The following is a 25,846-nucleotide window of genomic DNA, read 5'->3' on the forward strand; positions in this document are numbered from 1 at the left end:
TGGGCTTGGAGGATCGTCTCCTTAAGGAGCGACCACTCTCCTTGGACACCTGGCTCCCCTCCCCCTCCGGGACCTCAGCGCTTCCCCAACTATCCTCCTTAGCTCGTTGAAGTTTACCCTCCTGAAATCTAGGGCTGCTGCCTTGCTGCCGGCCTTTGCCACCTTGCACTGGATGGCGAATCCCAGCAGGCGATTATCGCTGTCACCCAGGTGGACGAGCCCCCACACCAGGTCGTCACCCGTGGCCAGCACCAGGTCCAACAAGGCGTCCCCCCTAGTGGGGCGGTGCACTCCTGGGTTCGATGGAGGTCCTGCATTCTGGCTAGGGACCTACGTGAGCGGTCAGACCTGGCTGACTGCTCTTCCCAGCAGATGTCCAGGAAGTTCAGGTCCCCCATGACTACCACATGCTTAGACTTCACTACCTCCATGAGCTAACCTAAGAATTCCTGGTCGAGCTCTTCCCTTTGGTTGGGTGGTCTGCAGTAGACCCCCAATGTTAAGTCTCTTTCCCCTCGACTGCCTCGTACTCTAACCCAAAGCACTTCAGAGTGCCCCTCCTCTGATTCTTTGTTAATTGATGAGGATGGGTATTCCTCCTTAATGCAGAGTACCATGCTCCACCTTTCCTCCCTGTCCTGTTCCTCCTGATCCTTCCTCCCAGAAGCCAGGGCGCTTGGTCTGTGCCCCTCAGTGACCCCACACAGCTCTGGCATCCAGGGTGCTCTGGGCTCTGCCAGTGTTTAGAGTGATCTGGCTGCCTGAATCCCTGGACATAAGGAGAAGTGTTTCCTGGCAGTAACTTGGACTGCGCCTTCCCCTTCTCCCTGCAGCGTGATTCTGCTCGGCACTTGGAGTGGCTGAAGACCGTGAAAGAGAGCCACGGGTCTGTGGAGCTGTCCTCTCTGTCGCTAGCCACCAACATCAACAACCACGGGGTGTACATCATCAGAGCCCCGCTGGAGGGCCAGAAGGTGAGACCTCTACTTGCCCTGTCCATCCACCTCTCTGTCCATCTCACCTGTCTGGCTGCTTTGTCCCTAAGCAAACGCTCTCTCCTTGCTTTGGGCAAGGAGTCAGGGTTTTGGGGATGACGCTGAGCATGGTTTTATCCTGTCTCTGGTGCACAAACCATTTCCAGGACTGGCTTTGGGAAGATCTGAGGGTGGGAAGACTATTTTGAGGCACCGTTCAGCCTCTAGATGAATCCCGGTATACATGTTGCTCTTCCACCACCTTGCCCAGAGCCTTTGGGGGCCTGGCACCGACTTTGGGTAATTGCTGACCCTGGCTGTCCTACTGGCCCCTAGTTACAGCCAGCAGAGAGGAGAGCTACTGCAAGCATTCACGCGCACGGTGTAAAGAAATGAGCATGGAAATCAAGTCTCCTTGTGCTCATGGGGATTTGCTGTTCCCTGACAGGTGTCTCTGGACACGGTGCTGCTCCTGAGGCTCTCGGCAAGCCACGGGGACAGCAACGAGATACGGGAATACTCCTTGGAGGACCTGCGAGAACTGCTGAACAAGCTGATGCTGATGTCGGGCAAGGGAGACCAGAGCATGGAGGTGGACAAGTTTTCGGAGGTCAGGTTCCCACTGCTGCCTTTGTGCATGCGAGATGTTTCCTGGTCTCTGGAGAGGAGTTCCTGGCTGGTGGCGGGGCTAGGCTCAAGCCATTTAGCAGCTGTTTTTAAACAGTTGCTTACGCTTTAAATAGTGGAGAGGAGGGGGACTGTCTGGTTTTGGGACTGACGAAGGGCTATGAAAGATTTTGCCACCCTCTGTTCCCTAGCTGGAGGTAGCCCTGCCTGGGCCTGTGTGAAGCCACCTGGCCTTTTCATTCCCACCTGCCCAGCCACATTGCACCTGACCTGTTTGTCGACTCTTGGCAGAACAGCCAGCCTCTGTCTGGGACCACAGGCACCCAGAGAGTCCCTGAAGAGCAGCTGTGAGCGCTGTTCGGACTTTCCACTTGCCCAGTTTCAGTCCAGTTCAGCTCGTGCACAAGCATCAGAGCTCTTTTTAGATGCTCAGGGACCAGGTAGCTGGGTGTTGATGACCCTGCACGGTTCTGACAATGGCTGCTCTGTGTACTGTCCCCCACAGGTGTTTTCCAGTGTCCAGAGACTGGCGCAGTCCTTTATAGACCTGTACGCGGCAGGGAACATGCTCTTCCGATCCTGGGTTGCCCACGTGTATTGCTCACCCAGGAGCAAGACATGCACAAGCATGGATTTCCATTTGAAAGCCATCCCTAAGCTTGTAGGGAGGGGAGAGGTGACAGCGCTGCTCCCGCAGCTGTGCAGGACGATGGAGAGCTTCCTGGTGCGGTGGAAGGACTTTGTCTCCGAAAAGCGTTCCCTGTATTTCTACCTGAACTACTACATGGCAGAGCAGCTGGTTTACTTGTGCAGGGAAATCACAAAAGGGCAGCCCAGCGAGAGAGCCTTGATGATGCTTTCATTTGTGAAGCAAAACTGCACCAAGAGGGATGTGGACGTGGCTTGCAGACGGGTGGTATCCAGCCACACACAGAGGAGCCTCCCGGACTTGCCAGCATTGTTGGCCACGGAGGACCTGCCTGTCCAACTGAAGCGTGTCTGGGGGTCCTACATGGAAGACATGCGTGCTTTCTTGCCAGACTGCTTGGACATGGATGCTCTGGGCAGCTGCCTTGGCAATCTGGCCCGTCAAGAGAAGCTGCATGTTTGGCGAGCTCTCCCTCAGTGCTTGCAGGCTGGCAGGCCCAACCTCATCACTTGCCCTAGGGCCGAGGTGCTGGCTTCGGCACTGGCCATCTACATGAGTAGCCGAGACCAGCCCCTGCCCACCTTCGACGAAGTGCTCCTATGCACACCTGAGACCAGCCTGGAGCAGGTGGGGCTCTTCCTGCGCCGGTGCCTCACGCCCGGCAACCACGGGGAGAAGATCTACGCCATGCTGTACGCCGACGAGCTGAGCTACGATGTCGGGTGCAGAGCGGAGGAGCTGTTCCGGTGCCTGCTCAAGCAGTCCCACCTGGACAGCTACTGCCTCGTCATCCTGTGCGACTGCGAGAGGGAGCACTGCTACATCCCTTCTGCCTTCAGCCAGTACAAGGTGCATGCCACCCCCCAGGAGGAGCTGAAGGACATCCAGAAGTATCTGAGGAGCCACTTCGCAGTCGCCCAGCCTACCAGGTCGGCAGCCTCCGTGTTCAAGGACAACATGTGTGTTGGGATCGTGTCCTCCAAGAGAGCCGGTGTGGGTAAGATGCTGGGTGTCACAGTGGGTCTGTTCGGGCATGAAAGCACCAAGGCTGAAGTGCAGGCAGGAAAGTGCCGTGCATGTGTCCTTGATGCTGCACTGGGCTCTTCGCTTCGTCTCATGTCTGCTTCTGATTCTGGTCACTGCTCTCTCCCGTCTCGCCCCTGCTTCCCCCTACCCCCACCTGGTGCTAGGAGCCCGGCTTTTCTCCCCAGGGATTACAAGTAATTCAGGCTTGTGCAGCCACTGTGTGACCTGGCCTCGTGCCTCCCAGGCTTTTCCTTTGGGATATGCATGAATTAAAAGGGAGAGGACCTGGCTCATCAGGAGAACCAGGATATCTAAACAGTCCTCCCTCTTTTTTTTTTTTTTGTGGTTCTTATAGCTAACCTGCAGGGTTTTCTTTCTCATTGCAGGAAAATCTCTCTATGTGAAAAGGCTGCACGAGAAACTGGCAGAGTGGTATGACATGACTGTACATCTAGAAACGATCAGGCTGATTGAACCCCAGGTGGACGAAAGCAAAGTGCTGAGATCTCTCCTACCTTTCCTGAGATGGCAGTACCAGCAAAAGCCCATGATATTCCATATTGACATCACCTCTTCGGTGAGTACGTCACAGCCGCTCCCTTTCATGGAGAGGACGGTTGTCCTTCACAGATTTCCTGTCTTCTAAACCCTGCCAGGAGGTGTTGTTCTTCTAACCAAAGGATCCTTAAGCATAAAACAAGACGGGAACATATGTGCCCTCGATGCCCCTTTCTAATTTGACTCTGTACTTGCTTAGGTACGAGGCGGGATCCCAGAGTTCCTCTTCAAGCTGCTAGTTCTGCGGTACCTGACGGACACTGATGGGAACATGTGGCTAAGGCAGCAGTGTCACTTGTATGTCATTGAGATCCTTGAAACGGATCCAGCGCCAGAGAAACCCACGAGGCTGGTACGTGTTTCTGGCTACACCATTTCTGCCTACTTTTGCTTGTCTGTGTGTGGGTATGGATACTTGGATACACTGATGGAGCTCATAGGGGTATACCATATCTTCTCTCATGCAGCATGTACCTTTTTTTATAACCCCAAATTCAGCTGCTGGAAATTAGGGTGCATGTTTATAATGAGGAAATATGGTAAGAGCAGTTTCTGCCAGGGGGAAGAGACAGTAAAGCTCAACGTGTGTGGACTCTGACTTTCATCCCTGGCAGATGCTGTCAAGGAAAGATCTATTTTTCCTCTTTATTCAAGGTGTGTGTGATTCAGAGGGCATGTTTTGCGAGCAAATAGAGCATGCTATCCAGTACTAGACCAGGGAGACTTTGTATTTGAATTTAGGACAATCCCTTGTGCATCTCCAATGAGCAGTGCTAGAGGCATCATCATTTTTATATCACAACTGCAACTGCTCCCAGGATCTCCTTGACTCAGTTGTCAGTCAGTGCCGCTTGGTGCTGGCTGTACTGGCTCTGCTCTAATATTTACATAATGAGATAAAAATGCATACATTTGGGGGGAGGTGCAGAACCTGGCTGACTTTGCTTTTGGATGTAAAAAACAATAAAATAAAGCAGGGCAAGGTTGGAGTGAGAGAAATGGATCTTTCCAGGGGAAGGTCCTGAACAGTCCGGGAGGATACAAAAAGCGGGTAGCAAGCTTGCAAGGGGGAGAATCTGTAGACAGAGATGATGACTATTGCAGGGACTTGTTTGTTCTGCTTGTTTCCCCTTCTCTCATGCCTCTAAGACGCCTGGTTGTGGAAACCTGCAGCAAGTTGCCCCCCCACAGCATCACGCAAATGCTGCAGCTGCCCCGTGGGAGGATGGGGAAGGAATCCTGTAAAAAAAAAAAATAATGCTGCACCTTGACTATGGCTTATTCTTGTCCTCTGCAGGGATTGAAGTACAGTTTCCTGGAGGTCTTCCCTAAGATCACATGCAAGTCTCCTAAAGAAGTGCTGGAAATGGAGACGCAGGGAGGCCTATCCCGGGATGCCACAGAGCCAGGAATGGATCCAGAGGAGTTCTGCAGTGAGGCCTTCCAGAGACCTTTCCAGTACCTGACACGATTTGACTCTGGGGACAACCTCGATCGGTTCAGCTATGACAGGGGCTCTGTCGAGGGGAGTCCCGCGGAGTGCCTGCAGCGGTTCCTCATGCATTGTGGCATGATGGACCCCTCGTGGTCGGAGCTGAGGAACTTTGTTTGGTTCCTGAACGTCCAGCTGCAAGACTGTGAAGCTTCGGTCTTTTGTAACCCTGAATTTGTCCAGGACACTCTGCAGGGTTTCAAACACTTTGTGGTAACCTTCATGATCCTAATGGCCCGGGATTTTGCCACCCCCTCTCTGAACATCTCCGATCAGAGCTCAGGGCGATCCACCTTTGACTTGGAGGGCGTCACGGAAGCAGATCTCTTTCCTTTCCGCATTCGGAAGAAGTGGGAATCGGAGCCCCATCCGTACTTATTCTTCAACGAAGACCACGTGTCCATGACCTTCATTGGCTTCCATCTCGAGGCCAACGCTACTGGTACCATTGATGCCGTCAGTCCTTTGAATGGGAATATCCTCAAAAGCAACGTCATGACCTCCCAGCTGTACAAGGGGCTGTCACTTCAGCGGGTTCCTTTCAACATGGACTTTGACCGGTTGCCCAGACACGAGAAGCTAGGGAAGCTGTGCATGGTTTTGGGAATCGAGTGGCCCATGGACCCCGATGAAACGTATGAGCTCACGATGGACAACGTGCTCAAAATCCTGGCCATTGAGATGCGGTTCAGATGTGGCATCCCAGTTATTATCATGGGAGAAACAGGCTGTGGGAAAACCAGGCTTATCAAGTTCCTGTGTGAGCTGCACAGGGTTGGCTCCAACGGCTCCAACGCAGAGAACATGAAGCTGGTGAAAGTCCACGGAGGCACCAGCGCAGAGACAATTTATGCTAAGGTCAGGGAAGCGGAGGCTATCGCCAAGACCAATAAGGAGGACTATGGGCTGGACACGATCCTGTTCTTCGATGAAGCCAACACAACCGAAGCCATTAGCAGCATCAAGGAGGTGCTGTGCGACCGTACGGTAGAAGGGAAGCCTCTGGACCCCTACTCGGGCCTGAAGATCATCGCCGCCTGCAACCCTTACCGTAAGCACAAAGAGGAGATGATTCAACGCTTGGAGTCAGCAGGTCTTGGCTACCGCGTCAAAGCAGATGAGACCAGAGAGAAGCTCGGCTCCATCCCGCTGAGGCAGCTCGTGTACCGCGTCCACGCTCTCCCCCCCAGCATGATCCCTCTGGTGTGGGATTTTGGGCAGCTGAACAACTTGACGGAGAAAATGTACATCCAGCAGATTGTTCAGAGACTCACCGACTTGGTCCCAGCAACAGAAGATGAACTGAAGGTCATCACGGAGGTGCTCTACATCTCACAAAGCTACATGAGGGAGAGGGCTGACGAGTGCAGCTTCGTTAGCCTCCGGGATGTAGAGCGCTGCGTGGAAGTGTTCAAGTGGTTTTACAACCACAGCGATCTCCTGCTGAAAAACCTGGAGGAGCTCCCCGCGAAGAGGCCTGAGAAAATACCTGTAAAAAGGAACAAAGCCCTCTGGGCTTTGGTACTGGCAACTGGGGTCTGCTATCATGCGTCCTTGGAGAAGAAGAAGTTGTACAGAAACAGGATTTCCAAGGCCCTTCCAAAGCCTTACAACAACCAGAAAGGGATTTTGTATGAGATCTGCCTGATGCAGGACGTCTTTCTGCATGGTGTGCAGCTGAGGAAGACCATTGCCAAAAATGCGGCCTTGAAGGAAAATGTCTTTATGATGGTCATCTGCATTGAGCTGAAAATCCCCCTCTTCCTCGTTGGCAAGCCTGGAAGCTCCAAATCCCTCGCCAAAACCATCGTGGCGGATGTCATGCAAGGCCAGGCCGCTTACGTCGATCTCTACAAGGAGCTGAAACAGATCCACTTGGTGTCCTTCCAGTGCAGCCCTCACTCGACGCCCGAGGGGATCATCGGGACCTTCAAGCACTGCGCTCGCTTCCAGGATGGGAAGAATCTGGACGAATATGTCTCCGTGGTGGTGCTGGATGAGATTGGGCTGGCCGAAGACTCTCCTAAAATGCCCCTGAAGACCCTACACCCACTCCTGGAAGACGGCTGCATCGACGACGATCCGCTTCCACACAAGAAAGTTGGTTTTATCGGCATCTCCAACTGGGCCCTGGATCCAGCCAAAATGAATCGGGGCATCTTTGTTTCCCGCGGTGATCCCGATACCGAAGAGCTCATTGAGAGCGCAAAGGGGATTTGTTCTTCGGACCCGGTCACTCAGAAAATTGAGCAATACTTTCCCCTGTTTGCGGACGCATACAACAGGATTTGCAAGGGCCAAGGCAGGGACTTTTTTGGGCTGCGCGATTACTACAGCCTTATCAAAATGGTCTTTGCTCTTGCTAAGTTCTCACAGAAAGAGCCCACGCCTCGCGACATTGCACAGGCTGTTCTCCGTAACTTCAGTGGCAAAGATGACATCAACGCCTTGGACACGTTTACCTGCATGTTACCGGACAAAGAAGAAATACGTGCTCATGACGTCAGCACCATTGAGCTCGTCCAGCAGAACATATACAGCGACGGTAAGGACGACGAGTGCAGGTACCTGCTGGTGCTAACGGAGAACTACGCGGCTCTGCAGATCCTCCAGCAGGTGTTTTTCACAAAGAGGCAGCAACCAGAGATTATCTTTGGCTCCAGCTTCCCCAAGGACCAGGAATACACCCAGATCTGCCGCAACATCAACCGCGTGAAGATCTGCATGGAAACGGGGCAGATGGTCGTCCTCCTCAACTTGCAGAATCTCTATGAAAGCCTCTACGATGCCCTGAACCAGTATTACGTGCACCTGGGGAGCCAGAAGTATGTTGACTTGGGTTTAGGCACCCACCGGGTGAAATGCAGAGTGCACCCTGATTTCCGTCTGATCGTCATCGAGGAGAAGGATGTGGTGTACAAACGCTTCCCCATCCCGCTGATCAACAGGCTGGAGAAACACTACCTGGATATCAACACCGTCCTGGACAGGTGGCAGAGGGATGTTGTGGAAGACCTGAAGAGATGGGTGAATGATTTCACGGCGGTTGACACCGAGAAGCAGCTCCTGGGCCAGCAGAAGTACAGCCCCTCCGACGTTTTTGTGGGGTACCACTCCGATACCTGCGCCTCGGTCGTCCTGCAGGTGACGGAGAGGCTGAAGCAGTCATGCTCTCCCGAGGAGCTGATGCTGGAGGTGAAAGAAGAGGCCCAGCTGGTGCTACTGAACTGTGCCACGCCGGACTCGGTGGTTCGCCTGGGCAGCGCGCGGCTTGATTCCTTCATGGCCGAGCACCTGGCCAAGGTGTACTTTAAGCAGCAGCAGCACACATCTCTTACAGATTTTGTCTGTGCTCACATCCAGGCACAGACCCAAGGTCACATGGTCTTTACCGAGGTGAGCCCCTCCCCTCCCCGCCCCCCACAACTTTAGGCATCCTCTCTGGAGCAATCCTTTCATGCACAGAAAAGACATGCAGCAGGACAGCATGTGCATCCCTCGGGGACTTGTGTAGGCATGAGCTGGGCCTTCTCACTCACTCCGAGCCCGGGGAAGACTTGTAGGGGTGCAGGGTGTTTTCAGCAGATGCGCTGTGGGCGGTGAGTGCCCAGGTCTCTGAGCATCACTGAAAGGCAGGCAATCATTGCTTTTTGCTCCCTGTCAAAACATCCCTTTCTCTACTCACTCAGCCAGGAAAATACTATGCCAGTGTGGGAAAAATAGAGCTTGGGTAGCCCCAGGGACGGGGATCTCTCCACTTCCCTCCCCTGGGGCTGGTAGGGTGGTTGATCTTCTTGCCATGGCTCCATTGGTGGGGGCTCCCATAACCATTGGTTGCATCTATCTCTGGCTGGTAGGTTTAATGCCCCAGGTGGTACATGGGGCACTAAACTCCAAACACCTGTTTTAAACCAAAGAAAACTTGTCCCTGCCCATAGGATTGGCACGTACGAGGGTAGGGGAAGCATGCTGCAGTTGAGACCCAGAGAGCACCCAACAAACGAGGCTGCAGTGCCTCGTTGCGAGCCTACACAGGCAGGTGCCGTCAGCCTGGTGCTGCCATCCACACTCGCGTCTGAGCTAAGAAATCCCTCGGTGCTTTTCCCTTCAAGGTCACCACTTTCTCGCGGCTCCTGACGGCCACTGAGTTGGAGAGCTTGAGGGCAGAGGTGCAGGGCGAGGTGCAGAGCCTGGCCCTCCTGTCTCTGCAGCGGTTCGACACCGAGCACTCCTTCCTCAAAGAGATTCGGTGAGTCCGCCCTGTGCAGCTTGGAGTCTGGGCTGAGTGCTGGAATGACAGCACCTAGGTTAGCAAATGCCAGACAAAAGGGGGGGAGGGGGGAGGACAGAGGACATGAGGGTTTTGAGCATGGCCAGAGGGGCAGGGGAATTTTTAAACTGGGTTGACCTTTCAGGGTATCGTTCTCTTTGCACACACAGCCAAATCTCACATGAAACAACTTCTGCACAGCCCTTACACATTGTTTGCTCCCCCTTTTCCCCATGTTCCCCCCCACAGGAGTTTCCTTGATGTTATATCTGGGAATAAAATCCTGATTATTCAGACAGACTTTGAAGATGGTTCTCAAAGTGCCCAGCTCATCGCCTCGGCTAAGTAAGTTACTTTTCTGAGGTTCAGAGACTTAGTAGAATTGGTCTTTTAGAAGCAACCACCGACCATGCTTCGGGCAGCCTTAAAGCAAAACCAAGCAGAACCTGATACAGAGCTGGGTTACTTGCTAAATATTGTTTGAGCTAAAACTTGCAGCTGACAGCACCAGGGGATGCTGAGACAGTGGAAAGGGTGCTGGCGGGAGGGTCAGGATGGCATGCGGGAACCACCACCGGTGTTCGTCTTGTCCTAGCAGAGTGAGGAGCGAGGGGGGAACTGATCTTTGAACGGCCCTGGGGCAGGAGGGAATGCGTGCCCTGAAGCCTGGGCGGGCGCTGAGAAGGGCGGCGCTGCACCGGACGTGCCTCCAGGTGGTTTCCCTTCCCTTGCAGGTACTCGGCCGTCAACGAGATCAACAAGGTGGAGCTGGGAGACGTCTCAGTCTTCGTCTACTTCATCACGAAGCTGTCCCGCGTGGAAGGGGGAGGATCCTACGTGGGCTTCCACGGAGGTGGGTTCGGGCATGCTCGGCTTTCTGTGGGCTTGGGAATTTGAGGTGGGATCCTTGAGCAATGGTCTCAAGTTGCAGCACGGGAGATTTAGGTTGGATATTGGGGAAACCTTTCTCCGGGGTGGGGGGGCGCGGGCGCGGGTGAAGCACTGGAACAGGCTCCCCAGAGAAGTGGTGGAGCCTCCATCCTTGATGCTTAAGGCCTGGCTGGATAAAGCTTTGGCTGGGATGATGTAGTTGTGGCCGGTCCTTCTTGGAGCAGGGAGTTGGACAAGATGTGACCTCCTTCAACCCCCATTTTCTATGATCCCGGGAAATACTGTGAGCTGTGGCCCATGCGTTTCTTTGCGCTTTAACACTGGCACCTGTGCAGCGTCCCCGAGAGCACCAGCCCGCAGGGAACCCCAGCCCCTGGGTCCCGTTTGTCTGTCCTGTGAGCACTGCCTGGCTCTGCTCTGAATGACAGATGCACTTTCAGTTTGGACAGAGAGGAACAGGCTCTCTGACGCGGCTCAGGGTGAGAGTACGGCCCCTGGCTCTCTTGTGAATCGCTGCTAAGACTCTGCTTTCAGCATCCCTGCTGAGTCTTGAGGCAATCTCTAGCTTTAATTACTTCCTCAGGCAACCCACGTTATGCCTGCCCTTCCAGTCGAAGACAGCCTTGAGTTACCCCAGCTAGAGCAAGCTGCAGCATCTCTGTAACCGGCGGCAGGGATCTCTGCTCACTGATGCCAGAGACGAAGTCCCCAGACACAAAAATGTGTCACCAGTGCAATTTGCATCGGTTTTGTAGACAACTGTATATTGCATCAAAATCCAGAGCAGACAGCCATGAAGCGATGCCGGGGTAGCTCACCTGGGAGGCTGCTTCTAAAGTACCTTGTCTCTAAGCTGGGAGGGCAGGTAATGGCCCATTTGCCTTTAGCAAGCTGTTGTGATGGGATTGACACTCTGCACTTTACAACTTGTCAAGTTTTACCCCAGTACTGTCAGGGGTAGTTTTGTACTGGATTGGGCACGGTTACACTGCTGTCTTCCCACTACTTCTTTACATAGGTATAACGCTGCTTAGGCTGGTGTGCATTTAATATTTGGTCTGTCCAGGGCCTAAGAAGCAGACTCTGGTTGAAAGTGAGAACTGCTGGACCCTGGAGCCCACCCCTGTTTGTTGCTTGGGCGGGGCCGGGAGATCTTGGAAGCTCGCGGACAAGAAATGCCTTGTTCCCTGTTGCTAGGGCTGTGGCAGTCCGTGCACATTGACGACCTCCGCAGATCTAAGGACATGGTCTCCGACGTGACTGCCCTGAGGAACTTCACCATCAGCCAGCTCTTCCGTGAGGACACAGACGAGTCTGAACGTAAGCTGTTCCAGAGGGCATGGCGGGCGGGCGCTTTAGTTCAACTTAAATACACAGAAAGTAATCATACTTTGCAGCTCTCCCTGTGTTTTCGTTCTTCTCACTGCATCCCTGCTCCGAGTCCAGCTGTGGAGATGAGGCTATTCTTAACCCCCAACTCTGAAATGAGTCTCCTCCATGAGAGTCAGTCTGTTTAGTATCTGGAGCTGTGGTTAGGGCCTGTAGCACTTACGCAGGTGACATGTGGCTCTGATGGAGGATCCAGTGCTCTGGCATGGGGTCCCTGGCATGCAAGTCCTCCCTTGTCCGGTTGCTCCAGCAGTGAGTTATGTTTCTAATCCGATGCTCTGTATTGTGGCTGCAGCTATGATAGTGGAGGGGGAAGAGCAGCAGGAGGAGCGGATGGAGGTGGAGATGGCTGCCTCGGACGCAGAGGAGTACAGCGTGAGTTCCCAATTTAGCTCTTTGCTTAGTGGGACAAAGGGAAACTGCTTTCTGCGGCAAGGTAGCGAGGAGAGATTTGCAACATAGAAAGGGGAGAGAACACACAGCGCAGTGGTGATGCCAGGGCATCTCACTTCCGTTCACCGACAGGCCGAAGTCCTGGGCACGACCAGCCTTTTGAGGAGCTGCGTGCAACCCGCAGTGGGCATGTTGAGGGACGACAACGAGGGCTCCAGTCGGAGCACGAGGAGGGTTGAGATTCTTCTCGGCCTTCTGTCAAATGAGGACAACTTGAAAGGTGCGTGTTCCTGGGCGTCTTTTCTAAGTTGCCTCCGGGTGCCAGGCTTGTTGAGGGGGCTGAGCTCCTGCGACCACCTCTGCAAAAGGGTATTCACGTCCTAGGGACTGGATTCTCTCGGAAGATGCAGAGACGAATCTAGAAACGGGCCTAGAGTCTGAGGTTGGGACAGAGATGAGCCAATAAATGGGAGCAGAATCTTCTGCATTGCTTGGTTTAGGAGGAGCAGTGCCCATTTCCTCCGGGTCATTTGGCCAGGAGGGACATCAGATCCTTAGGTCACCTCTAGGCAAACTCCAGTGAAGTGAGCATCATTCAAGAGACCAGGCGCAAGTGCGAATGGGTCTATCAGCTCTGTGCTTAGCAGCAGGCACCTTGCCAGTTGTCTTAGACTCTGGGCAGCAGTCTCTGGAGAGGCTCTGTCCAGCGGCTCACCTCGTTGTTGGGGTTAGGACCAGAGCAATTTAAGCACCTCTGCAAGTTGCTTCAGCTTTTGGTATTTGTGCTGGGGCAATGGAAAACGTCTGCTCTGCTGCTTTCCAGCCTCCTTCCTGAGGATATCCAAAAACCGTCTCTTCAGCCTTTTGAAGAAGCAAGAAGAGAATTCCTTCCACGTGGGAGACTGGGTGCTCCGGGAGGCTTCCAACCTCAACGCCCTCCAGGAGGCAGGGACTTTCAGGTACAGACCATGACTCAAACCAGCAGCCTTAATAATTAAAAAAAAAAGAAAAAAAGAAAAAGAAGTCTGGACAGCTGGAAGTCCTAAAGCTGCATCTGCAGTTTTGCATGTCTGAATGGGCTCTGGGTTGCAACAGTCTGTGCTGGTAACCCTAATTCTGTGCATACAGGTGTCCTCTCCCTGCATTGGAGGGAGAAGGGCTTGCAGCTGGATGGGAAAGCGGAGCTTTTTACTTAATGGAAGTGACGGAATGAAAGGCACGCACATCAGCCCATGCAGAAATGCAGGACTGGGACTCACTCTGTGCCTTACAAATATAACGTAGTGGATTTTTTGTTAGCAGCCTTTTAAGAGCCACCTGTTCATGGCATCAGCTGTTGTCGCTCTTGGCTTTGGGGGTCTATCCTGCCTTTTCTATCCCCTACAGACAGACCTTGTGGAAGCGGGTCCAGAATGCAGTGATCCCGCTGCTGGCTCGCATGGTGTCTGTCATAGACCGGGATAGTAACCTGGAGTTACTGGTCAAGCCAGACACAGGGGACTGCATGAAAGAACTGTGGATGTTCATCTTCAACAACCTGAAACTTCTGGACATGCCCCACAATGTTGGCAGCCGCAGGTGAGCTGGGGCAAGAGGCAGTGGGGGAGGCAGGGCTGGGGGTAGATGGATCAAGTTCATAGCTTTCAACCTGCCCGGAAGAGCGGTCTGCGTGGCGTAAAGGCTGAACGGAGATGGCTGAGCAGCTTGGATCGACTGGCAGGGTTTCCACGTGTTGCGTGCTGAGCTCCAGGATGGCTCCCTCCTCCCCCTGCTTGTCCCACTCCCCCGTGCTTCCCAGGTAAAGGTAAAATCCTCCTGCTAGGACCCTGGATGGACCAGGCTGGTCGGCACTGCTCAGCACAGCCCATCCTGCCAGTCACAGAATGGCCCTGCAATTCTGCCCCTCCTGCCCACGCCTTTTCTGCCCTGCTCAGACCCTGCTTAATTGGACTTGACTGGGTCTCCAGCATGGTAGCACTGACTCCCCTGTCTTCTATTTTCCACCTGCCCTGCTCAGCAGCCAGACTGAGACCATCCTGGTGCTGAATAACATGAATGTGTCTGATGGCAATAAGATGCCCTTCAGCTGGAGGATAAAGGAGTATTTGGAAGAGATCTGGTTGCAAGCTCAATACATCCAAAGCCAAGGTGAGAGCCCAGCATGAGCTCAGCCCAGGGGATCATTGGACTGAGCCCTTTTTTTGCTGAACCCCCTGGGTTATGCTGTAATTCCTCTCTCTTGTCTAATGACTGGGTCCTCAGACTGTCTCCCTTTCTCATGTGTGACAGCTTTAGCTGAGAGTGTGCAGCTTTCAGTTGTGTTTTTCACTCTCAATCCTTTTCCTCTTGGGTTCTGGGCCTCTCTGCTGATCTTGAAAGATGAGGTGTCAGGGGGGAACCACAAAATAGCCTTGTGCTTGAGCTAGGAGGTCCCAGCTTTGAGTCCCATAGGGGGACATCAGGCCATGTCCATCGATGACAAGACCACAGCACTAAGAGGAGAGGAGGTGCTGCCAATTCAGGCATCAGCGATCTGCATAACAGAAATGCCTAGATGGTAACTAAGCTGCAGAGAAGAGTGGTGGCGTCACTCCTGCTTGCATCTACTGTGCTGCCACAGGGGTGTTAACTGTCCCCCCAGCATCGTACAAAGGGAAGAAGGGAGTCCTCTCAGCATTCCAGCAGCTGCTCCTCTCCCTTTTCAGCCAAGCTGGTTACAACTGGGGCTGAGCAAGAACATCGAGTGCCTAAAAGCTGGCTGCATTGCTTATCCAGTCCCTGCTGCAGCTGTTGCTTCTGCAGCAGAAGCCACTGTGGGAGAAGAGCGGTGTCAAACCACTGTTCCCTCTAGCGTGACACCTTCTTTTGTGTCCTGCCTTTGCAGGCCCTGCAGCGAAGTTTGTGGATATATTCCAGAAGACCCCGCTGGGCAGCTTCATTTCTAGCCTGGCTGAGCAAGACAGGAACCAGCTCTTCCACTTATATGTCATAGACTTCATCCCCCTGACTATGGGTGTGTCCTGTTCCAGAGAGTTACAGGTGAGCATCTGAAACAAGGACCAAAAATTGCTAGCTGTGGGGAGCAGATCTCCCCTCAGACATGATTCAGAGAACATGTTGCAGCATGCATTTGGCCTGTTTTGCTCAGAGTCTGTCGTGGAGATGATTAGCAACAAGGGGCAACAGGCACTTGCCCTAATACAGCTATTACTTTTGCAGAGTCGCATAGTTGCCTCTGCTAGGAGCACCAGTCTGAGAGCATTTTCTCTGCATGGCACTGATTCCTTCTGGAGCTGTTTGTATAGGTTTTGGGAGCAGACGGGATGGGAAAACTTCCTTTTCTTTACAGTTTTCTTCTCCGCTCTCAGGTTCTGCAGACAGCTCTCTTGTCCTGCGTTGAGGAACTACAGGCTGCGTTGCCAAGCGCTGAGAGGATGCTGTCCTTGCCCTGGGTCCACCTGGGATACCATCAGTTCAGGAGCCGGCTGCAGAACTTCTCCAGGATCTTGGCTGTGAATCCCAGAGTGCTGAAGGATCTTGAGGAACAGGCGGTGGCAGATCCGATGACGACACGCTCTGGGATGGTAGGGCTTCCCTTGCATGTTGTGTGATCCTTAGCTATAGGAGACAGGACTCCAATGGGAACAGCTTCCCCAACTCCGAGTCCAAGTCCCTTTGGTTGGTTGTATTTCATTTCAGCAGTGGTCTGCCACTAAACACAGGGAACTAAAGGCCTGGGCAGGACCCTTAGCCTATCATGGGTGCCTGGGCTGTGTTATTGCCTGTTTATCACCTGTCTGCCCTATAGTGATGGCAGGAGATGGATAATGTGTGGCCTGGGTTGTGTGCCAGTGACTTGAGCCATGGGCTGGCACATTGTGTGACTTGGAGGAGAGCATTGCTCTCTGTTAGTGAACCAGTGTGCACAGCGCAGCACTTGTGCGTGCCTTTGCAGTACCAAGTCAGAGTCCACAGCCCTGAAATTCAGCCAGGAAGAGGAGGTCTCCACCCATTGTACCCAGTTCTCTTACAACCCTGTGCATGCACACGTCTGTCTAGGTGCTGGATGTGTTTGCGGCCCTGGCTTGTACTGAGAGGCTGGAGAACGAAGTGCTGAAGTGCAACCCACAGGCTTGGCTCCAGCAGGTGAAGAACCTTCACATGCCCATTGAACTTGTCTGCATGGAGAACTACCTGCAAGGCCACAGCAGTCATTGCCATAAGCTGCTCCAGGAAGTCAGGTAAGTGCCACAGATTCCCTGGGAGTCCTGATCTTCCTCTGGAGGACGCCTGAATGCAGCTATCGTGCGCCCCTCCTCAGACAAAACCTTTTAAACCCATTACCACTAGGCTGGACTGAACAACCCAGCACCAGAACCTCTCTGCTTCACGTGCCGCACTTTGCTCTCTCCCCCATGGGACTGCAAGCATCAGCAAGTCACATTCCCAGCAGGGCCAAGGATGAGTTCAAGTGAAGTCCCCGGGCAGCGACCCTGACCAGGCTGTTAGCTTAATTCCCCATCTCCCAGGTCACATATTTGGAACTGCACAATCCCAGAGAGTGCGGCCTTGGGGATATGGGAGCAACAGCAAGTGAAGAATAACCCTCTGACAGTGGAGCTCTCTAATTAGCACCGTGATATAGGGCTCGAATCTGTACAGGACTGCTTTTATCCCACAACCTGGGGATTTTTGTACTTGTAGGGTCTCAGGACCCCAGTCGCATACGTGGAGCCTAGTGTGATAGGCCTTGCACAGACAGAACAGCTATTGTCTCAAGGAGCTTGTAGTATGAGAACAAGATGGGGGAGAAGCAACAAGGAGCCCATAGGACAGAGAGCAAGGACACCTGGTTGATGTGGAGAACAAGAATTGCAACACATGGGTCTTGCATGGATCTGCCCTTTCCTGTCCTTCTCCCCCTCACTGCTAAGATCAGCCCGTGAGGCTCCCTGTGCCCGTGCTGTAATGGGGCTTTCTCTCTGCAGGATCCGGTGGAACCGGATCTTCTCCATGTCTCTCTTCATGGAGCACGTGCTGCTGGGGGTCCACACCCACCTCCCAGAGCTGTGGGACATGGTGCAGAGACACATCCTGATGCTCAGCAAGGTAAGATCAGGACGCAGGGGCTGGGAGCGAGAGAGCACTCTCCTCTCCCCTCCTTTCTTTCTGTAAATGACTGGTTCGATAACCGACGGCTGCCCCACACCTCCTGTCACATAGTCACAGTCAGGGCTTGGTAAATTGTTCGGAATGGGTGATTCAGGATGTTTTGCCTTGCCTCTTCCTCTTCATGAATTGCCTGTGAGCAGACTGCCATGTCCCCAAGTCCTTCTGTGCACCTCGTCCCCAGTTGTTCTGCTGTGGCCAACCTCTTTGCTCCTGGACTGGGACGGGAACCCACCCTTGGGACAGCTGCCATCACTTCTGTTCCGCACTTGCGCCCGCAGCCAGACCTCCCTTGCAGAGCATCGAAAGCCCTGCTTCAGAGTATAGGAACTTCTGGCCTCCCATGGCTCAGGCATCCTTCTGAGCTGCTCTGCTTCTTGGTGTTAGGGCGAGGCCCAGTCGTGCTTCGCTTGGTTGTGGGGCAAGGAGTCAGCTAGCCAAAAGGGGTGGGGGGAATCCAGAAGAAAACATTGTCTTCTGTATCCTTGTTCTTGTGGCTTCTGCTTGGGTCCTCCCTAGCTGGTGCACACAAAGATGGATCTCACTGATTTCCCTTCCCCAGAAATGAGTCATGGACTTGGGCAAAAGCAACCTGCAACAGCACAGTGTTGACCCATGAGAGTGGCTCTTAAAAATCCTCCTTGTCCTCAGCTCCCATGACTCCTGGCTTCCTGCTCTCCAGTTAGCTGTTTGTACCATGTGGCAGTGCGGGTGGCCCGTGGCAGTGCTAACGACTGCAGAGCTGGGCGGGGCTGTCACAGGGTGGGGGCCCAGGAGCAGCTGCGATCTCTCCTAGCGCCCCCTCCTGTGCCAAGTGGGTGTCCATGCACCCTCGCTCTCGCCCGCCACGTCTTTGATGACAAAAGTATTAAGGGAGGCTGCCTTTTGCCCCCTTGGACACGGTATCCCTGATGTATCCCAGTTTGTGTCCCGTGAATTAAAGCCGCAAGGGCTACGCGTGGCTCCTACCACCCCCAATACCACGCCCCAAGCCTCTCAGATGTCCCGGATGTTGTTTTGTCAAAATCCCTTGCTGCGCCCTCACGGCGCCCCCTTGCTTGCCCACTATCGCCCGCGTCCTTGCGGGTGCCCTTCGGGCTCGTCTCAATCGCCCACCCTGGGGCCTTTCTCCACGCTCCCTGCAGACGCTCTCCGGCCCCCGTCGCAGCCGCGCCCTCACCGGGGCGCTCTCTCTCTCAGTTCTGCCCACCCTGGGGCCCTGCCTCACGATCAGGGCCGAGGTGGCCATAGCCGTGCGTGGCCCCCAGATTCCCCTCCCTGGGGCTCCTGTTCTGGTGCGCCCTCCCTGGGGCTGAACACAAGCACCCTCTGGGCTTCTCGTCGGTGCCCGCTCTGGTGCTCCTCACAACTGGGGCCCAGGTGCCCGTAGCCGTGCCTGGCCCCCAAGGCACTGTGCCCCTTCGCAGGGCTGAGGTCAGTGCACCCCCACCGAGGCTCAGGTGGCCGTAGCCGTGCCTGGCCCCCAGACCCACCTCCTCGGGTCGCTCGCCCGCACCGGGGCGTTTCCTGCACGACACTGCCCTACTGGGGCCGGGGTCGATACACCCCCAAAACGTGGCGCCAGGAGTCCCCACGCTACTGGGGGGCTCCCATGAGGCCGCCTCCAACCCCTGCGGCCTCACCCGGTCCTCCGGTGTGACAACAAAGCAAAACCATAAGCCAGTCGGCTGCAACTCAAAACCAAGCCTCCTGGCTAAAGTGTCAACCTCTATGCCGCCTGGCTACTCAGCAGTCGGCTCCCTGCCTGGGCTTTCTCCTCCCAGTATCCTCGAGCCGAAGCTATTCAGGCCATCAAGCTGCCTGCTCCAGCAGAGCTCCTTCTCCCAGGGTCGTTAGTGGGGAACGGCCTGCTTGGCCTCGGCCTGGGCTGTTTATATAGGCCGGGCCCTGCCCCCTTCCGGTCAGCTGACTGAACCGTGGTTGCCCCGGCAACCAGCACCTGTAACTCCCCCCCCTTAAGCTCATACCTGGCTAGGAGCAGGGCACGAGAGTGTCCTGCGACGGGCTGGCTGTGGTTTTGCTTCTCTCTTCGCAAGTCTGTTCTGAGAAGCAGAGCAAAGCCCGCTCTGATTGTCCTTCTCTTTCAGTGTCTCCAGGGCAACTCCGACCTCAAGACTCAGGAAACGTTCATTGCGGTGATGAAGGTGCTGTGTCTCTGTAAGGAAGAAGCCAGCAAAACGATCTGCAGGTGACATCGTAGGGCTGGGCAGGATGCTGGTATACTTACATTAAGTATTGAGCGCTGAATCTGGAAAAACGTGGCCCGCTGGAGCAGCGGATGAACATCCACGGGTGCAGGCCGGACCTCGCATCCGTGCCCTGTGGGTGGATGGGAAGGAGGGATGCTCTCCTCTGATTTGAGCCCATGCTCTTGTACTGTCCCAAGCTGCTTCGTGGCCAGCTGAAGCTCATGTCTCCCTTTGCTGCTCCTTCCTCCTCCAGCAGGTAAGAGGCCTTTCACGGACAAGCCTCCCAGATCTGGCAGAGATCACATGGAAGCTGCTGTTCTACTTGGAGGTGCCTTGTCCACCCAGGGTCTGCTCTTGGGATGCATGTGACCTGAGTGTGCAAGGCAGAGTGCTCTTGGACAGCAGCCTCCCATCTGGCCGTGCCAGTGCCCCTTGCACCTTCCAGGATATTTTAACCAAAGGGGCAGAGGGGCTGCAACCACCACTCGCTTCCTTCTTGCGGCCCGGGGTGCCAGCCAGAACACCAACAGCATCTGTGATCCTTGCAGTGCAGCTTTTCTGACCCTGGGACCCTGTCTCCTTCTAGTCTCTAGATTCCTTTATGTAAAAGCCCTTTCTGCATCCACTGGACAAAGAAAGGGAAATAAAAACACTCAAGACTTGTTCTTTGTGGGAGAGGGGCACACTCCAGGCCTCTTCAGTGTGCCGTTTGCTTTCTGAGGGGGCCCTCAAGAATGGGGAGGGGAGGGCGCATGGAGTGGCAGAGGCTGGTGGTCACAGCTGCCCAGTCTGTTATATCCTTGGCTATGGTTGTCTGGAGGTTGCGGGGCCTATGGGCTCAGCTTCAGCAGGAGCTGCTTTTCCAAAAGCCTCCAGTCCCACTTGCATGGGACGGGTGCCCCAAGAGTACGATCTGTGGACAACACCTCTGTAGGAACTGCGGTTCCTGTAGGCAAGTAGCTGCTCTTGCTTGTAGGTAGCGGTTCAATGCACCAGATTTATTTGCAGCTCTGAGAGGAGCTGGCAAGACCCAAGCTGCCTTCTCTCCCCATTCTGAGCTGCAGTAGGAGACTTGGAGGCTTGTGCCTGGACTGCTTGAGTCTAGCCATGCTGTGTATTGCAGATATGGTCTGATGCCATGTCCGATCTGCCTGGGAGACCCCAAGGATCCCGTCAACCTGCCATGCGATCATGTCTTCTGCCAGAACTGCATCAAACAGTGGCTAGCACCAGGCCAGATGATCTGTCCATACTGCAGAGTCAACCTCCCAGATGCCTATAATATAACCGTCTCCAAGAAGCTCAGGTATTTCATCTGTCCCATAAAAACCAGTGTCATTCCCCCTGTATCAACAGACACGTAGTCATGTTGAGAGACCCTGATCTTCATCCCCAAAGAATGGTCTAGCTAAGGCTGTCGTGATCGTGATTCGTTTTCCTCTGCTGTGGATTGTGAATTCTCTTGGTCTGAAACTTGGATTTGACTGTGGAGAATCCCGTGTTGCCAGTTAAATTCTCCCTGCTCCTCATGTTCGTCGTGGCTTTACCCACGGTGTGGTTAAACTAGGCCTGCGGTTGTCTGGGTATCTCGGTGACCCTGTTTCTCTCACCCTTTCCTCAGTGACGCTATCGAGAAGAACGCCAGGTTTCGGCAGATGTGCAACAGCTTCTTCATAGACCTGGTTTCCACCATGTGCTTCAAGGACAATGAACCGCCAGAGAAGGACGTGATTGAGGGGCTGTTACGGCTGCTGTTTGCTCACCGGAAGCCTTTCAGAGTTGGTATGACAGGTAAGTCCTGTCCTCTGTGCTGGGCTCAGCCCCCACACAGAACATATTTTCTCACCTTTCTTGAGCCCACGTGACGTGCTCTTTCTTTCCCCTGCATGCAGAGCACCAGGCCGTGTACACAAAATCGCTCTCCCCGTTCGACGACGTGGTGGACAAGACGCCCGTTATCCGCTCCATTGTGCTGAAGCTGCTATTGAAATACAGGTGAGGGCTGTGGGGTGGGTGGTGGGTGTGCTCAGACTGCGCGTCTTCCTTCTCTCGAGCCAGTCCAGAGCCTCCCGGGTTCTCACGTGTTGCTCGCAGGGGGGTGGAGCGCTTCAGTCGTGCTCTGCGGTTTGAACCTGCTCTGGTGAAATCCCATCTGTGCCTCTGAGGGAGGACTTGACCAGGTTACTCTACATCCAGCCGGTCCTCACCTGCCTGTCAACTACATGCACATGCTCGTGGAGTAGAAGAACGATGCTGACCGCATCTGGATGCACAGAGAAACATTCATAACTATGGCAACCCCCCCTCTGACACACACGGACGTTGAATACTGCTTCCCGTTTTCAAACAGATGTTTGTTCTTTAAGTGCCCTCTGTGGGTGAGGCTCCATCTGGCCTGTAAAGAGACTGCCTCATTCAGAGGAGCTGCCCTTTGATGGCTTGGTTATGCCTGCCAAAGACTTGATATGGAATTTATCATATGTTTGCGCTGAGCAACCATCTGGTAGGCAAATGTGGTGGGTTACGTACAGAAAGGAGGGATCCTCATTAATAACACAGGAGCTGACTTCTCTAGCACGGGGAGGAGTGAGAGGGCTTTTCTCTAGGCAGACTCCAGCCCTGAACATGCCGCATGCGACTATCACAGCCTCAGGCTCACGCTCTGTTCTCTCTCTGCCGGGTGCAAAGCCCTCTTTGGTGCCCTAGATTTGATCATGCCTTTGGAGGTAGCACAGGAAGCCTAGATCTGAAGGTCGTTCAGCAGCTGAATTTGTTGAGTGATGGTCCCTAACCCTCGTTGGCAGCTTGCTGGCTCTCGAGGAGGGTCTGATAACAGCAGCTGACTGAAGTTATATAGGAGCCTCCTGGTGTCTGGTGCAGCCCTGGTGCTCGCAGCTCCGCAGTGCCCCTTTGGATGGGTCAGAGATGTCTGTGTCCCCTGCCAAAAGCTGTCGCGGCCACCCTCTCCATCCCAGCAGTGCCCTGACGTGACTCCATGTGGACAGGCTTTAGCAGCTCGCGTAGGATCTCAGCAGGGTGCAGTAACGCTGGGTCGCTGGGTTGGTAAGGGGAGGTTTCTTTGTGCCGTAGCTTCGAGGAGGTGAAGGGCTACCTGCAGGAGTACCTGAGGCAGGTGGAGCAGAACCAGATCCTGGGCAAAGACGACAAGTCGGAGCTTTACGTGCTTTTTGTCAGCTGCTTGGAGGTAGGCTCATTGGCTCCCCTTCCTTTCCCAGGGGCTGGGTGGGGACATCTTGGCCTTCAGGAGTCCCATGTAACACAGACCCTTCTGGCAGCCTGGGGGGCTCCCATCCACCATGTGCTCGCTGCCCTCCTAGAAAACACAGGAGAGAGTTAAGTCCTAAGGCTCTTTCCACCTGCACCCTGCAGTGCCCGTTCCCCATTCGCTCTGCACTCGAGCGAGGCCCCGTGTTGCAGCATTACCGGACCTCTCCCCTGCTCCCTCGCTTCCTCCCTCTGCCCCAGCACTCTCCACGATCGTGCAGAAAGGCTCAGATCGTAGCACAGACCTAAGCTGCAGCGGCCAGGGGCAGGGAAGGAACAGGGTGGTTTCCTCCTCATTCGCTCCTTCTTTTTCAGGATTCAATGTACGATAAAACTGGAGCATGCTCTGGGAAAGAGCAAACCCACTCTTTGCGGGAAGGGGTGCATTTTCTAGAGAGATACCAGAAGAGCAGCCAGAAAGCCCGAAGGGAATCCTCCATTACACACCTGCAAGCAGTGGCCAAGGTCCGGCTCTGCCTGGATAGGGCTGCAGAGCTGCTCAGTGAAATGCATGGGTGTCAAGGTAGGTTGGGATGGGCGCGGGTGCCGTCAGCTAGAAGTGTGAGCAGAGCATGTAAGCAAATCTTAGCTCAGGATTCAGCTGTATTTTAATCCTTTCTCTCTCTCTCATGTGAGAGCAGGGCAGGGGAACGAAGGCATGCCACATTATTGCAACAGGAGCCCATTCAATCAGAAATAAAACAACCAATGTAATCTGTCCCGGGGGAACAGCTTAACAAGACGTGAGACTCTGAGCTCGGCTATATTCTCTCCACAGGCCAGGCCTCAGAAAAGTCACAGTACCTGCAGGCGGTAATGAAGTTTTGCACGCACGCTGAGAATGACTGGTACCGCATCTACCTGGTCCGGAGACTCGCCAACCAGTACGGGATGGAGTGTGCCCAGCGGCTTGCCAATGAGGCTCAGTCTGGTTGGATATTTCCCGAGGAAATTATTCAACAGCAGGTGAAGCAGACCCATCTCCTCTCCCGGACTGACCTTCCTGCAGTGTTTGTGTCCCAGGGGGAAATTCCCATCCATTCTCTCAGCTTGTTGTCCCTGGGCATGATGTGTTTGGTCCTGTAGTTGCCGCAGGGCTGGGGCAGCTCTGAGTGCAGCGATCTGCACCTACCTTTGGAGAACAGCTTTGCTTCTTTGTGCCAGGACTTGGTTTCTGGTGCAGCAGAGCTGCTTTCCCAGTGCCACAAGTATCCAGGGAACAGCGTTCACTGTAGCTAGGTGGGCTGCCTCCCTCTGCACAATGCAGAATCAAATGAACTGTTCCCACAGGGCACTTTTGCTTTTCACAAGCTGCCCCGTGTTCACAGCTGGGTGTTTTGTTTGTGACCGCAGAGGGAACAGCCCAGCCAGATCGATCGGTACCTGGTGTGCGGCGAGAGCTACCGGGTCCTGCGCGATGCTGTGGGGAAGGCGATGCTGGGGTGCAAGATGGAGGGCATTGCCGCAGCCCAGGAGGTAAGGCAGTCCTCTGAGAGCACAGTGCTGCTGTCCAGGCGGAGCTTATGGGGACCCTTCGTAGGTCAGCAGGGCTTGACTTCTGGGGGATCCCACAAGCCGTTCTCACCTGCCTCTGCTGACTTTTCTTTGCTTGCTGGGAGAGGCAGGTCTCTCGTCCCCTCTGACACTATATCATGCATTGTATGCAACTTGTAGACTATCCCTGTCTCCTTTCCTGTCTGCCAGACACCTCATCCTTGCCACTGCCGACCCCCTCCTAGCTCATCCTGTACAGCCCCCCTGGGGTAACTGGTACTTCCTGCAGTCAGCTGGCAGAGGTGTGTTCTCACACAGGCCGCGCATCGTTCCTTTGTCTTTCCAGGCTTGCGCACCCTTGTCTCTTACCAGGGCACCCCAAGAAACTTATTTCCTTGTTTTATATTTTATCCTTAAATGTGTCTAGGTGGAGAAGGGGGTGTTTACCCTTGGGTGTGACAAAAATGGGCTGGTTTCTAGATTCGTAGATGTTAGGGTGTCATGGGGCGGGGTCCCAGGAGCAGCCGTGATCTCTCCTGGCGCCCCTTACTGTGCCAAGTTGGTGTCAATGCACCCTCGTTCTCGCCCGCCACGTCTTTGATGGTATAAGTGTTATGGGAGGCTGCCTTTTCGACCCCTTGGACACGGTACCCCAGATGTATCCCCGTCTGTGCCCCATCTTAACTTAACTATCTCCGTGCACGAAAGCCTTAAGGGCTACACGTGGCTCCTGGCACCCCTAATACCATGCCCCAAGCCTCTCAGATGTACCGGACGTTGTCTAGTCTATTACTGTTGCCCACACCCTTGCGGACGCTCTCTGGCTTCTTTCCTTAGTCGCCTGTGCTCCCCGCAGACGCTCTCTGGCCTTCCTCACAGCCGTGCCCACACCCTTGTGGGTACCCTGGGCTCGTCTCAATTGCCCACGCCCTCACAGGTGCTCCCTGGGCTCGTCCCACTCTCATGGCCCACACTAGGGCCTTTCTCTGCGCTCCCCACCCGCACTGGACTTAGCCTCACGCTCCCTGCCCGCACTGGGGCCTCATCTCGCAACTGGGGCCCAGGTGCCCGTAGCCGTGCCTGGCCCCCAAGGCACTGTGCCCCTTCGCAGGGCTGAGATCAGTGCACCCCCTCCTCGGGTTTGCAACCCCACCGAGGCTCAGGTGGCCGTAGCCGTGCCTGGCCCCCAGACCCACCTCCTCGGGTCGCTCGCCCGCACTGGGGCTTTTCCTGAACGACACTGCCCTACTGGGGCCGGGGTCGATACACCCCCAAAACGCGGCGCCAGGAACCCCCACGCTACTGGGGAGCTCCCATGAGGCCTCCTCCAACCCCTGCGGCCTCACCCGGTCCTCCGGTGTGACAACAAAGCAAAACCATAAGCCAGTCGGCTGCAACTCAAAACCAAGCCTCCTGGCT

The 25,846-nt window shown here is 54.6% G+C and overlaps 1 protein-coding gene across 1 annotated transcript in view; it reads left to right on the plus strand.

The window, feature by feature from the left end:
• RNF213 (ring finger protein 213) overlaps positions 1 to 25,846 on the plus strand; it is a 66,304-nt gene that overhangs the window by 24,068 nt on the left and 16,390 nt on the right. The window contains exons 22-48 of the mRNA XM_019542269.1: positions 834 to 974; positions 1,423 to 1,584; positions 2,107 to 3,247; positions 3,663 to 3,853; positions 4,034 to 4,186; positions 5,132 to 8,722; positions 9,439 to 9,575; positions 9,846 to 9,941; positions 10,331 to 10,449; positions 11,685 to 11,807; positions 12,172 to 12,251; positions 12,402 to 12,549; positions 13,093 to 13,228; positions 13,656 to 13,847; positions 14,287 to 14,417; positions 15,154 to 15,308; positions 15,638 to 15,853; positions 16,329 to 16,510; positions 17,258 to 17,378; positions 19,547 to 19,647; positions 20,772 to 20,954; positions 21,270 to 21,439; positions 21,541 to 21,643; positions 22,739 to 22,853; positions 23,249 to 23,456; positions 23,712 to 23,899; positions 24,287 to 24,409. Of these exons, the coding sequence (XP_019397814.1) occupies positions 834 to 974; positions 1,423 to 1,584; positions 2,107 to 3,247; positions 3,663 to 3,853; positions 4,034 to 4,186; positions 5,132 to 8,722; positions 9,439 to 9,575; positions 9,846 to 9,941; positions 10,331 to 10,449; positions 11,685 to 11,807; positions 12,172 to 12,251; positions 12,402 to 12,549; positions 13,093 to 13,228; positions 13,656 to 13,847; positions 14,287 to 14,417; positions 15,154 to 15,308; positions 15,638 to 15,853; positions 16,329 to 16,510; positions 17,258 to 17,378; positions 19,547 to 19,647; positions 20,772 to 20,954; positions 21,270 to 21,439; positions 21,541 to 21,643; positions 22,739 to 22,853; positions 23,249 to 23,456; positions 23,712 to 23,899; positions 24,287 to 24,409 (8,406 nt within the window). The remainder of the gene's footprint in view (positions 1 to 833; positions 975 to 1,422; positions 1,585 to 2,106; positions 3,248 to 3,662; positions 3,854 to 4,033; positions 4,187 to 5,131; positions 8,723 to 9,438; positions 9,576 to 9,845; positions 9,942 to 10,330; positions 10,450 to 11,684; positions 11,808 to 12,171; positions 12,252 to 12,401; positions 12,550 to 13,092; positions 13,229 to 13,655; positions 13,848 to 14,286; positions 14,418 to 15,153; positions 15,309 to 15,637; positions 15,854 to 16,328; positions 16,511 to 17,257; positions 17,379 to 19,546; positions 19,648 to 20,771; positions 20,955 to 21,269; positions 21,440 to 21,540; positions 21,644 to 22,738; positions 22,854 to 23,248; positions 23,457 to 23,711; positions 23,900 to 24,286; positions 24,410 to 25,846) is intronic.

This window comes from Crocodylus porosus, unplaced genomic scaffold (genome assembly GCF_001723895.1).
Source record: "Crocodylus porosus isolate Cpor-Errol unplaced genomic scaffold, CroPor_comp1, whole genome shotgun sequence".
Lineage (NCBI taxonomy): Eukaryota > Metazoa > Chordata > Crocodylia > Crocodylidae > Crocodylus > Crocodylus porosus.